The sequence below is a fragment of the Scophthalmus maximus genome, chromosome 10 (assembly GCF_022379125.1).
Source record: "Scophthalmus maximus strain ysfricsl-2021 chromosome 10, ASM2237912v1, whole genome shotgun sequence".
Taxonomy (NCBI): Eukaryota; Metazoa; Chordata; class Actinopteri; order Pleuronectiformes; family Scophthalmidae; genus Scophthalmus; species Scophthalmus maximus.
Window position 1 is genome coordinate 5638720 of NC_061524.1, and position 13801 is coordinate 5652520.

General features: G+C 45.4%; 1 protein-coding gene across 4 annotated transcripts in view; it reads right to left on the bottom strand.

The window, feature by feature from the left end:
- Positions 1–11076, bottom strand: part of ttc27 (tetratricopeptide repeat domain 27) — a 53034-nt gene extending 41958 nt beyond the window's left edge. The window contains exons 1-5 of one of the 4 annotated variants that reach the window (XR_007031599.1): positions 10493–11075; positions 7373–7556; positions 6650–6773; positions 6168–6308; positions 4371–4473 (exon numbers count right to left, since the gene is read on the bottom strand). Coding sequence is in view for 3 of the 4 variants with exons in the window: in XM_047335160.1 (XP_047191116.1) it covers positions 4371–4473; positions 6168–6308; positions 6650–6773; positions 7373–7556; positions 10493–10583 (643 nt within the window). In the remaining variant the exon portion in view is untranslated. Of the gene's footprint in view, positions 1–4370; positions 4474–6167; positions 6309–6649; positions 6774–7372; positions 7557–10492 lie in introns of all 4 variants that reach the window. The other 3 variants (XM_047335160.1, XM_035606428.2, XM_047335161.1) reach the window with 3 other exon arrangements.
- Between the last annotated feature and the right edge of the window lie 2725 nt (positions 11077–13801).

A 13801-nucleotide genomic window follows, 5' to 3' on the forward strand; every position in this document is an offset into this window, starting at 1 on the left:
GATGAAAGCTTTGTCTCCTTCACTGAGCTGCGTGGCTCAGTCTCTTTCTTTCCATTTGATCCGATTATTAATTTGGCCCGAACGAAGACCTCCGTCACGGAGCCGGAGATAATCCTCGCCGGCGAGACCGGCGGGAGAAAAAGCAGCGGCGGGGAGGTGTATAATTCATGATTAGAAATCATACACTTTCATCCACATTCAACATTAATGAAGCGACACCGAGGCTGACAGTTGCCTAGAGTGAACACGGAAGGGGAGCGAGGGATTTACATGCAACACATCTGTGTCACCTTTAGCACCAGTGATTTCACACTGCAGGGAAATGACTGCGTGGCGACTGTGTGAGCAGTTAAAGTGGAGGGAAAATACCCTTGTACACAGAGCAAAACAGAGCCAGCTTGATGCCGCCCCAGTGTGTGATTTAAAAAAAAGCATGCTGGCCTTCTGGAATCAGACGTGATGTGTAACGCAACGCCGTCAGCGTCCTGTCCCTCCATGCCAGCTCTGCCCTGTATACAGATGTCGATTCGGGTCTGTGACCGGTGGAACAATGACCCCCCATTTCGTGTTCGTATACTTCATACAGAGCGGCCCCACCTTGAAAGGACTGTGTAAAAAGAGGCTACTGAAAAACACACATTTTTGAAATTATGAAACCTCTTAAAGCAGTGATGGGGAACGTCCAGCCCAAGACAATTCATAAAAGAGGAAAGAGGAGCTCAAAAATACAAAAAAAATTTGAGGTAAAGTTATTGATTTGAATTCTATGATAAATGACACAAAATAGCAGACTAACATGGTGAGTGGTCCCTTCTGGCTGTATGCCTGTCAGGCCGATGTCAGGGTGTACGACACACAAACGGTTTTTTTGCATGATCGCTGACAAGCGTCGTGGCGACAGTCCCAAGAGGAAAAAGCAGAATGTGGAGCTTTCCACGACAAACTGGACAAACAATAAGACCTTAGAGCTGGAAACGTGCACTTAAACTGAATTTAGGACAAACGCGACAGGCAGCTTTCAAAAGGCCTTTCACAAGACCTACCAAGCTGTGGGACGTATATTGTGGAACGTTTTGCGTTCGAGTATATTTGTATATTCATTATAATTGGAATACTATGTTTTTCAGAATTAGGGAGGAAAAAATAAAAATATTGTGCAGGTAAATGTAGTGAGTGATGCTACGGGGCAATCTGCTAAAAATTGGATATTATTCCTCCACTGAAACGAGTTCTCAGCAAATATACGAGTCACGCCTGAGTATTTTTGCTGAAAACTGAAAAAGGGCTGGCTGTTACAGGAAATTACTTATTTTCAAAATAAAACTCTGTGGCCGTGAGCCTTATTTGAAAGATTTACGCCGTCAGTGGGAGCGGACTTGAACCAACTGACCTGGAGCGGAGTTCCACAGGCAGGGAGGAGAAATCAGACGCTCCTGAGAGACGTACTCACACACACTGGTTGGTTTTTTGTGAGACAACAACAGGAAAAAGGAAAGTGTCAGTCTAGTAAACTTGAAATATGTATATTAAAATGTGAAGCTCTGTGCCAAACATCCATCCGTTTAAGGATGTTGTTTTTTTTTCTTCAACCTTGATTCAACAAGCGCAGAGTCTCAGAGGACAAACTTTCAGAACCTTCAAACAGCATCAACACGCATACAGAGGACATTCAACAGTTTGTCCCAATCACGGGAATTAAACGATCCCTTGAACGCTGCCCAAAAAAACCCCAATGTGACAGCTAAATCAAAGAAACAATAAATTTGCGAGTGTTGTTCCCATTACAGAAATATAAAAACCAAAAGTAAAAATTCATGGCGTCGCCTCCCCCAGAGCTGCGTAGCATGGAGGAAAAGAAAATCTGATCTGTATGCGTTTCACAGCAGCCTCCTCGCATCCCCTCGTAAAACGACGGTGTGGCCAACTGCTCCGCGCTAATACGGATCGGGCTATTTTGAAGCCTGCACATACTGTTCACCCTTCACACACTGTTAACCATCACACAACAGACTGCAACCTAATAAACACACCCTCTGCCTTTAAACAGTAAACTCAGGCTCAAGAGATGAGATGGGGGGGAGAAAAAAAAAAAGCCAACGGTTCTTTAATGTCCTCTGATAACAGACCTGCTGCTTGGTTCCAGCCATAAAAAAAGAAAAGAAAAAGGAAACTAGCTTTGTTTCATGGAGAAGGGGACGGGGAGGAGGGATTAAATTCACATACTGAGGCCCCAGATATTCTCTAAACCGATTAATCACAGACTATTATTCTAATTAAAGTAAACAATAGTTTCCAGGATTAAAAGCATTTCCTCAGTGCTTCGTGGCCCCAGGAAACAATTTCAAAGAAGGAACCACGGGGAGAGTGAGCGCACGTCTCTCGGAGTAGAAGCCCGACAGAACGAAACTAACGTCTAACTTTGTGCTTCACACACGAGCAAACAGTCGTCGTCATCAGTCCGTGGGCTCAATGCAACAATTGGGTTTCTTTTCTTCTACTTTTTTTCAAAATGAGCATCAAAGCTTTAATAATGATTTTCTTTATATATTTATATCCGATGAAGGTAACAATATGGATTCCAGTTATGATGTCGCATCATCTACTAATAAGCAAACAAATGCCATCGGGCCTCGCACTCCTCAGGTTACACCACGGGCGGTGGCTGTGTGACTAGAGCCGCATTGATTCGTTGACTGACCACTACTTTGATGATTAATCATTTTAGTCATTAAAAAAACAGGGATCTGAATATTAGCTGGTTTCGTCTCAAACGGGATGATATATGCTGCTGTTTTTGTCAAATCTAATTGTAAACTAAATATATTTTCTTTCAATGCATCGTCCTGTGTTTTGGAAAGTGAGAGCAGATGCCTTTTATCATTTTTATCAATTGAAGGGGACTGTTGCCATTCTAGTTCCTCTTCAGTTCAAGCCATCTGACCTTATAACCAAGTCACATCCACAATTGAGACCTCTTCCCCAAAGAGCAACACACGCGAACAACATTCAAAAGTGATCACTCTCCTCTATGTCGTCTTCTTTTTAGTTGGTAAAACGACAAAAGTGCGTCACAGCCGAAGTCTAAGGCGAAGGGTTGAGACGAGACAGACAGCCGGCTAACCAAATCATTATTTTATGATTCCATCTCGCAAATTCCAACACGCATTCAGGTTATTGGCAACAGCTGTTCTGTATCACCGGCTTCATCGGCATTTAAAATGAGTGATGACGGAGACAGTCAGCGGTGACAGGAGGTTGTCTTTCTTAACCTTGCTGCCACACACGGCCGGTTTACTCTGCACAGTGTTGGTCTGTTACACCAAACGTTCTGTGACCTCCTGCTGTCTGCGGTCACCTGCACTGTGTTCTAATACAGCTGCGTTCAAGACACGTTTGGTCCCCGTCAATTTTGAACCATCTCCACACGGGATCTCTGGGGCTCAGACCATCAGGTTCTTGGTCACCTCCGTTACCAAGCCCCCCATCCACTGATTGCTCAGTTAGGCCGGGCAGCCAGCTCTACAGTCCTGGTTAAACTTCTTCTTTTAAGAATTTTTGAGGCCACTGTGGCTCTTGAAAACCTTCAATGCAGCAGTTGAAAGTTTGTAGTCATCTCCCGGCTCTGTGCCTCGACACAGTCGCATCTCTGAGCTCTGCGGTGATGTCACCCATTGGTTTGTCAACTGCCATTTTGAAGCCTCATTCTGATTAATTCAATTTGCTAATCTATTTAAAATGCATTTTTTCCCCTTTGTCATGATGAATTCAGATTGATGATGGAACAAATATTTTTGCGTCGGTCAGACTACATCCCTGAACATCACCTCCACAGCACCCTGCACTGTACTAATGCCAGTCTGAACAGCTGTTCATTAAATGGACAGATAAGGTCATACATGACCATGTTATGATAATAACATCATTAAATCAATCAGACTTCTCAGAAAGCCGAAGCACAGCTTCACAAATGTGCTAAACAGCTTCCACAGTCAATATTGTTTAAATTTAATGACAAACCAGGACTGGAAAAAATGATGCCGGGAAACACGTCAATCTGGGAATGAACTGTCCTGTTGTGCGCCAGTTGAGTGGTAGTGGGAGAAAATACCTGTCCAACCGGAGCTAGGTATAAAGTGGCACACTGATATATTGTTTACTACAGCAACAACAACACTTTCATTCAACCATAAATGAAGCAGACTGCTGTTTACTTGAGTGGAACGCCTATGATTTAAAGCTCCGGTCTCGCAGTGCGACACAGAGCACGCATACAAAGTAAAGGGATGATGCTGTGAGCCTCACAACCCTGAGGCTGTTGGGCCACGAAACACATAAACCCAAAGGAAAAGGAAAATTTACAGATGACCGACCTTTGTCCATGCTGCTCTGGGCCGAGTTGAGGAGCTGTGGAGAAGGGGCCTCCAGGATCTGCTGATGCAGGTTGATGTAGCGAAGGGTCCACCAGGGCAGCAGCTGCACACGCATGTGGAAAAAACAACGACACCACAAATAAGAATGTGTGAACAAGGCGGCGATCAGTGGTTTCCGAACTTCGCGGGTTAAGGCGCTCGAAAACGCGGGAGTAGTTTTGACGGCAGGTGCAAACGTAGCAGCAGTGATGCATCCTTATTCTTCCCTGTAACAGCGCTAAACTGCAAAGAATACAATTCAAAAAAAAAAAAAAAGATGTTATTTCTACAAAGGGAAGACTAAATTTGATTTCAGTTTGACTGGAAATGTTTTAACTGGAAGTGGGAATGAAGGTCGATCTCTTGTATGACGTTGTTCCAAATAAGGGATTGTTTTTCTCTTTCACTAAGAAACAGAACACATGACAAATGTGACCAAACCAGCAGTTTGTCATCAAGAGCATTCGTAAAAGAAACGAAGGCCGTTATTGTTAATTTCAGTCAGAAACCGTACATGTAGGTTGAATACATAAAACGCCGCTCTCGAGGTCCCTTAAGCTGAAATAAAACACCAACAGCATCTGAGTGCTGCGTGCTGACCACAAATTAATCACAGCCATCTTCCTTTGCTCTTTGCATCTGAGAAAAGCACAAAGCAGCGGAGAGGAGAAAAAACAAAAACAAAACATGTCTTGGAGCCATGAAAATGCTATACTTACACCAGAGTGCCCGTATCTACTGCACCCTCCCTGCTCTTGTTCAGCAGTGGAAGCGAACCACGTAAAAAGCTTATTGTGTGTCGGGCAGGATAAGTCCTGCCTCGTTTCCAATGTGAGACGACCTTTGTTGCACGATAACACGAAAAGGTTTAATCGTCTGTCTCCCTGAATCAATACCCTCCAACACGCACACATGCACTCTTAACTAAGCAAAGTTCACACACGCATGTATGTATATTCATCGTGGCATAAGAGCACACACGCATATCTTGCACTGGTGGATGGAAGAGTGGTGGTGGTGGGCTGGGTGGAAAAACCAGGGCTGGTAATTAAATCCCCTTTGTCCCTCGTTAGCATTTAAAGAGCAAATTAACACCAAATCCAGAAAAAACGGGTCAACCCCATTGTTGTGCTTGTGTTCCCGTCCCGACAGGTGATGTCAGAGCCGCCGTTTGACAGCTGATGCTGAACATCTTGTGACATTAGCGCAACAATTACTCTCTGCGCTCTCCTGAGACTTTGTGTTAACTAGTGTTTAACAGGCGATGACTTATGAAGATCTGAGGCCGGAGAGCGACTGCCGGCACTTTGCCATTTCTTTTACTTCTTTACATAAAAGGTTCAGATGAAAAGATTGGGGGGGTTTTTTCTACTTCACTTCATTTGCAGGAGGCTGCGAAGAAACTGAGCTTATTAAATAAGTAAGATGCCTTCCAGCAACGGAAATGCTCGACTTGTTAAAGGCACGATAAACCTCTGTGGCTTCAGCATCACTGGGTGCGTCATCAGTAACACCCATTGACTGGATATAAATATGTGCCTGAAGCCTGTGTTCTCTGGGATGACCAGCAGAGGGCGACTCCACCGGTAGCAAAAAGAGGTCCTCAAACACTGTTGCACAATGTAGGAACTATGAAGCCGCTTTTTTGTCGCTTCTGGTACAAAAGGACTAAAGTATAGGGGCTAAATTACCATCAGAGCATTAGAAATAGATAATTCATCAATTAGAGGTTGTTTGTGACTTAAAGGACGTTCTCACCTGGAGGCTTTCCATCTTGGAGGAGCACTTGGTGAGAATAATGCTGGCCAGCAGGAGCAGGAAGGGGTTGGCCACCAGGCTGTACACCGACTCCCCGTCCAGCAGCAGGCTGGAGTGGATCGCCTCAACCAAGGTTTGGGGCTGCCGGTCAAAGAAACATGAATAATTAGACTTATCTTAATTACCGTTATCTTTGTCAGGGAAGGGTAACCGTAATTATTTTCAACAGCTTCCTCCAATTTTCTCCAATTGTCAAGTTATTCCATTCAATACATAGTTACAAAGAGTATCCCTGTGGACTAGTGGTATAACTGCAACATGAACACCGGAGTTCGTGTTCACCTCAGGATTTTAAGAGCAATATTCATTCTCCTCTTTGCTCTGTTTTTGGTCTCCACCACACAGGCTCTGAAGACTCAACACTAGGCATAAGATGGTACATGACACAAGAGCAGGAGAGCGGGATGAGGTTGGTTTCCTACCTGAGAGGAGAGCAGGGCCGAGGGCAGCAGGTCAGAGATATGGACGGACACCGGAGGACCGGTCCAGTTACTTTGGACAAACATTTGGAGGCAGGAGACGGCGAGGGCCATCGCTGTCAGCTCCCTGCAGCGGGACGGACAAGAAACACTGGACTCAGTGGACAAGAAACACTGGAGCGGAGACATGTTTTGAGGTTTTTCAGAATTGAGAAAATAAAGAAATCAATGCTATGATGCACATAGACTATTTTTAAAGCTTCAATCACAGGCCTTTCTGTTGAGGATGAGAGAGGGTGACATAAAAGAGGAAAAGGACGTGTGATGAAGGGAGAGGAGAAGGAGCAATAAGCGCTGCGTTCGACAACATTTGGTTGCAGACAGACCTCCCCTCAGAGCTAGAAGGGAGGTGTTAAGCTCTCCTTATTAAAAATTAATAATTCATGACAGAGGCAGTGGAGGCAGTGAAAGGAGAACGGGAACACTCTCGAGAACAAGCCTGCGCTAGACTCATACACTTCCACGGTCAAACACACCTCATCAGGGCAATTTCAATGAGTGGGCTCACTTCAGCAACTCAATTATACATTCATATTTACCCATTTATCATTATCGTCATCAACAGAATATAACTGAAAATACAATTAGTTATTTTTGCAGGCGTATATAATGTCACTGTGACTTAAGATCAAGCTGATTTGACGACTGACGTCCCTGCTTCGTTACCTGTCGGTCCGGTCGCCGTCGGAGCCTCCGGTCAGGTAAAGTAGGACCCGTCTCTCCAGGTAGGCCTCGATGTCCTCCCCCTCGCTGCAGCTGCCATCGCCGCCGAGCAGATCCAACACTTGCGGGCTCAACAGCACCGCCTCGAAGTCCCCCTCCATCAGGGACTCCAGCAGAGAGCCCGTCTCTGGAACAGCAGGTTGAAAGTTTAAACTCAAACGTCCACACACCGAATTTTGTTCAGGGAAAAAATGGACTTGACAGTGTCGTACAAATAGAAAAATTGACTCTGGACCACACTTCCTCAGGTCATTTTCATTTTTTATGTGTGGTGGTATATCTGCACCTATGAGGAAAACCCAGTCAAGGTCCACAGAGGCAGCGCTGTTGTTAAACTGTCCAACAAATCATCCATCCATTAAGTATTCATTACAAACATTAAAAGAAGCCTGACGGATGTTGGATCGAATGGCGGTCCGATCTTTTCCTTCATGGAATGCGCCTTTGTAGCGTCGGGGGCCCATGATACACACAAATGGAAACGACACACGTGTGTTGTGGTGTGGCTCGCGGCTGTACACGCAGCAAGTCATGGAAGCAGTTGTGTGGAGAATGAAAAAGAAACTGAAAATGGGTTTATACCCCGACTTCTTTCACACCTCCGTACACCTAATTCATCATGTGCTACAAAAGCTGTGGACGTGTGGTCCCTCACCATCACCTCACTACAAGCACCACCACTGTGTGGACGTCAACATGGCCTCTCTCATCGTGCCCAGATTCTCACATGAAGCCAGATTTCTGGCACACCCTCACGCTAAGTCACGAGATCCCTTTAAATGTACCCTCGGCGTTAATAAGTAATTGCAGTGCAAATGGTGTTGTAAAGGAGCTGCGGAGATATATTCATCTCACTGCTGATCTAATGAAACCCGGGGGCTGCCATAATGGCACAGAGAGAAGGGGAGGGAGCGGACGAGGAAGGCTTTCGGCTTTATGAGGGGGAAAATCAAAACCTGAGCTATGGCCACATCGTCTAAATGGCATTTCAGCTACCCTTCAGGCCTGCCGATGAAAGGGCAGCAATTAAGGAAAACAAGGCAGAGGCCCTCAAATTAGTCTATAATTCATACAGGTTCGGCCAATGAGCCGCAGTTAATAAGGCAACGGTGAATAGGATTTCACAAAAGGCGGACAGCCGACTATGAAGCAGCGGCAGGGATCTGCGACGAAGGGTCCTCAGGTGTAGCTCATCTTCACGACGTCCCAGCTAGAACTCGACTGTACGTAGTGACGCTACCACTGCAGAGGCGCAGGTGGCTCACACAGCATTACACCTGGATCCGTTTTATTAGTCCGTTTTATTTAATTCATGGTTTCATTGTCCCGGGATCATCTGCATGAAGACATTGTGAGAGGCTTTTCCTCTGAACAAAAATACAGTTCTGGGAAGAAACAAAAGGCTGCGTTTGGCCAATTCTGCGCAACTACAACAATGATCAATGCAGCACTTTCTGCCAGGAAATTGACAGACAAAGAGTGTATTTAACTGAACTTGTCAAATCTTGACCCTTGTTTCACTTAGTACAGCCAATTCTCAAAGTCTCTCTTTCGTGTTTTCACAGAAATACCTCTAACTCACCCTTAACCCAAATTAAAGCGGCGATCTGGGACCTTTATGTTGTCACCATTATTTTTTTACTCCAAATCTAATGTGCTGAAGCTCGCAGCCTGCAAAACAAACAATGCTTAATTATCCAAATACTTATGGTCCTTTATTCTCGAAATCTCAGACTCTGCTTCCCTTTCAGTGGGCCCGATACTTTGATCATATTTTACAGACCGACACCTGGCAGAATTTTCATGCAGTTGTTGTTGTTGTTGGACACCGACTGGTCTTAAAACTTGGAACTTGAAGGATGATAGAAGACAGTTGGTATGAAATGTCACTGTTGAATGATCAAACTGGACTGTTTGACTGGCCAACGAGTGTTTTCCTCCATCTTTCCCACTGCCACAGCGAACTAGAGCCGACCGACGTGGATTTTTGGCGGCCGATGTCGATATTTTGGAGTCCAAGATTCCCGATACGTTGACCGATATATCTATTTTAAATCTGTCAATGATTCCTTAACATGTCCTTATCAAACCTCCATGACAAAGACATGTAATCGGGGCGTGATATTTTCCATTTTAACCACATATTTTTTATCATAAACAACTATAAATTGAGAATACACATCCAAACCAAACACACAGAGCGTATACGAAATAATTTATTTTAAAATAAAATGTAAACATAAATGCACATGTAAAGGCTCAAGTCAATATCGGTTGACCGATGTATCGGTCGAGATCATCGGTCGGCCGATGTATCGGTCGAGATCATCGGTCGGCCGATGTATCGGTCGAGATCATCGGTCGGCCGATGTATCGGTCGGGTGACGGACAGTGCAGCGGCCTGTGTGAACGAGTAACCGGTTACAACAAGCAGTACAACCGACGGACAACACGTCACTTAGCAACGACTCCAGTTCGTGGTCCTCCCTCTCCTCCTCCTCCTCCTCCTGCGCGGTGTTCATCTCAGACACGATGGAGGAAGCCGGGCCGACGTTGCCTCGCGTAACTTTCGACCCGTCGTTTTAATTGACCCGGTGTTTGCGCCGAATGGCGACGCTGCTCGCGACTCTCCGGGCTGACGGCGGCGGGTCGGTTCAGGAGCGCGGCTCCCGTCGCCTGTGGGCCGAGGCGACGGGAATGTGACGGCATGCGGACGGAGTCTGGCCGGACGGAGCGGCGACACGCGGGGCGGGGGGCGGGGGGCGAACAGCACGTGCGCGTGGGACGCAGCTCGTTTTGACGGCGACTGAAACGGACACGAGATGTTTCAGGTGCCGACGCGTCGCTTCCGTCGCTCCCGGAGGACCGGAGGACCGGGGCTTGGTGTCGGAGTCTCTCCGCCTCGCCACCGGCGGCGGCGGCGGCAGCTGCAGCCTGTGCGGCGACTTCCAACGCGCTCGCCGGGTCAACGGAGCCTGCTCGTGACGGTGGTCAAGGCAGGAATGATATGATTAAGAGAAATGTTTTTAAAACGGAGAAGAAGAAGAAGACAACCCGTCTCACCTGCAGTCCTGTGAACACTCCGCTTCCATGCCGTCGCCTCGCCCGGTGTCAGGAAGCCTCGGAGCACGGGGATCTCCGCGTCCAGCGGCATGACGGATCACCTCCGGTGCCCCCCTCCTCGCCCTCCTCCTCCTCCTCTACAGCCGCCTCCGGTCGGGACGGTCCCGGATCCCACAGACGACGATCAATCGCACTTTTGTTCTTGTTTTTTATCGACGCGCCGATAAATGTCGCTCGTCTCTCAGTCACGCGACGCGCGAGTGTTTATTTCCGACCCATGTGGCGCGAGCGGCACCGGCGAGCAGCCATGACAGATGCGCAGTGCATTGTGGGAGAATTGATCAGTCCCTCCTTGCACACGGGGAGGAGGAGGATGATGCTGATGATGATGATGACGAGGATGGTGAGCTGCGATGTTCAATGTTCCAGTAAATACATGTAAATGGTTTTTTTTTATTATCATCTAATCACAATTATATGATCCGAGTGAACATTGTTCATAACAAAGCAGTTGTTAAAAGTGTTACAGTAGACTGGGTATTACCTCGCTGCCTCTACAAACAAACACCGCATGATACAATTCACATTTTAGTTTTGTGACTATACTGTACGTCACTGTTTATTCTACTGACATAAAGATAAAGGAGCTTTTATTGACAATGATAAACAACCTTTTTGCATATCACATGTTTAAGGAACACATGTTGCATTGCAGTAGAATGTATTTTTTACATACTTCGTTTTTGTAAAAAATTCTTCTTATTCTTAGTCATATTACATTTTCCTATTACTAATTATTATTTTGGGTCTGTATATATTTTCTTTGCTTGGTTGGAGCAACTTCTATGAAACTTAATTCACCCGTGGTTCAATAAATGATTTCTGATTGTGATTAGAGAGAAAATATTCAGAAGAAATGTTTTGATAAAAATTAAATAAATAAAAAAATGTAGACGACAAAAAAAAGTACAATAGTTAGGGGTTGTCAGAAATAACCGGTTACGGTTGAGTTCAGGTTAAACATCATAAGACTGGTCAGAGTCAGAGACTCTGTCGTGTCTGGGTGCCAAGCCTTGGAGTGTATCCCACCCCACCCTGCAGGAAGAGAGAAGGGGAGGGGGGGTCGTTACAACAGACATAAAAGATAAGATCATAAATGTATTTCATTTTTCTCCATTAGCTCGACTGCATAACCATTTGAGGCTCACGGGGGGGGGGGGGTCTGGAAGTCGCCTCTTCATCACAGAGACGACACACAAAGACAAACAACTGTACACGCTTTCACACATATGTACCTGAGGGAAATTCACTTTTTTTAATATATATATTCTGTAAAGTTATAATCTTTGAACATGATTTATGAAATCAGATCATGTTTTTCATATCATTCAAGGTCAGAAATGTCCAGTGTGAGAAGGAAGGAGGCCTGGTTAGAATGTTCTCTCAAACATCAGTGGTAATGATTGGCCTCGCATGTACTTTTTAATGTGTGGTGATCAGGTGTCTGTGGGTGTATATGATGAATTTTCTGTGCACAGTGTTCTTCTTTTATGCAGAAAAGGCTGGAAAAAAAAATTGATTCCAATTATATCGGATATGTTTTGTGCACACCAGCAGGCACTAATTGTTTTAGACTTGTGAAACAATACAATGGGTAAATAAGTGGGTCATGTAGGGATATAAATAAATTCTGTTCTGACTGAAACTCAGCCTCTTTATGTCTGTGTTATGAACATCTGTTTACCACCTCGAACAGACAACTGTACAGACTGATATATATTTAATCATTGACCGTTCTCTGTATTCTTGTAAAGGTTCCTATCAGGGACTCCAAAAGCAGAAATACTGAGGCAGAGGCACCAAGTAAAAAAAAAAAATTCACATTGACTATTTTGCAGCAAAAAGGAGTTGTGCACTGTGCCACTGTGCAACAGCATCAAACAGGCACATGAACACATTTATAATTATATCATCATTCAAATTGCGAGAGTTAAAGCAGATCAGTGTCATTTACATATTTATTCCTAACTCCTTCAAAGTGAAAGAAAATGTAATGATTTGTATTTTACAAAACTCTCTGTGTGCCCAATTGTTGTCTCTGGTGTCACTTTGACTTTGGAAGGACACTTCAAATTCAGACATACAACACATCTCTTATTAAATGAATGAAAAGTACAATTTAACAATTTAAAGCTGGAGTTCATAAGTGCCGCTGTATCCGGGGCGACTAATGACCCTCCTCTGCGTCTCATACGTACAGTCGTGTGCTGGGACGCAGGTCCCGGGCACCGTCCAGCTCGCTCAGCAGAAGTCGGCAGGTTCGAGTCTGGAGCTGCAGACGCCAGCGTCAGCGCCCGTGTTGATCTGTGTCATTCGATTGTTGGAAGACCTGAAAGACAAGGAATGACTGGAGGAATGCAGTGTTTGACACCACAGGTGTATATATACATGTATATACTGTATATGTATACATATTTCTACACATATATATACATATGTATACACACACACACACATATATATGTATACATTTATATAAATATGTGTATATATATGTATACATACATATATTTTACGGTAGCTCTGCTGCAGCTGTGTTCCACCTTTGAGGATAAATGGCGACGCTTCCCTGATCCACGAAACCCTTCCCCGGTCGCACGTCTCATTAGAATTCCCCTCCGTCCCTCAGGTGATCCGCGAGGGAGTTGTTCAGGTATTCACGCGGCGCTTTCTGATCCGACCCGCACCGTGAACTGTGGGATCCGACACAGAGCTCTCTGAATCTAGTTAGAGCCACTCAAATGAATTTCCGGCGTGCGGAAATTGAATCGTCCACAGAGTGGATGGTGACAAGAGTACGGGGAGGTGTGTACATGCAGCTACAGCCGACGCAGTCCAATATAATATCCATCCGATCGGTTGGTTTTCTCCACCGAGGAGAGAATTCTGCCGTCGCCTTCCAGGCCTTTTGGTGTTGCCGGTCTCGCCAGTGGATTCCTTCTCCTTACGAATGAACTAAGATTTGGCCCCGCTCGATGTTTCGGCCGTCTCCCTGACGGGTTCGTTTGGTTTTTTGTTCCGACCGACGATGGCCCCCCCCGCGCTTGCATTGACACCTCGTCGTGTTGAAAGTTCCCCTGAGCAGCTCGATACCAAATGCAAGCTCAAACACTTGAAAACCAACTCTAGCCTTTGAATCTGCTTTTCGTCGGAAGAATGAGGGAATGGAGGCCACAAGCATGTGATATATAAGTATATCGACACTGGCATCGTTTAGCTCTGTTTTGTTTTTTGGACTATTAATACGTT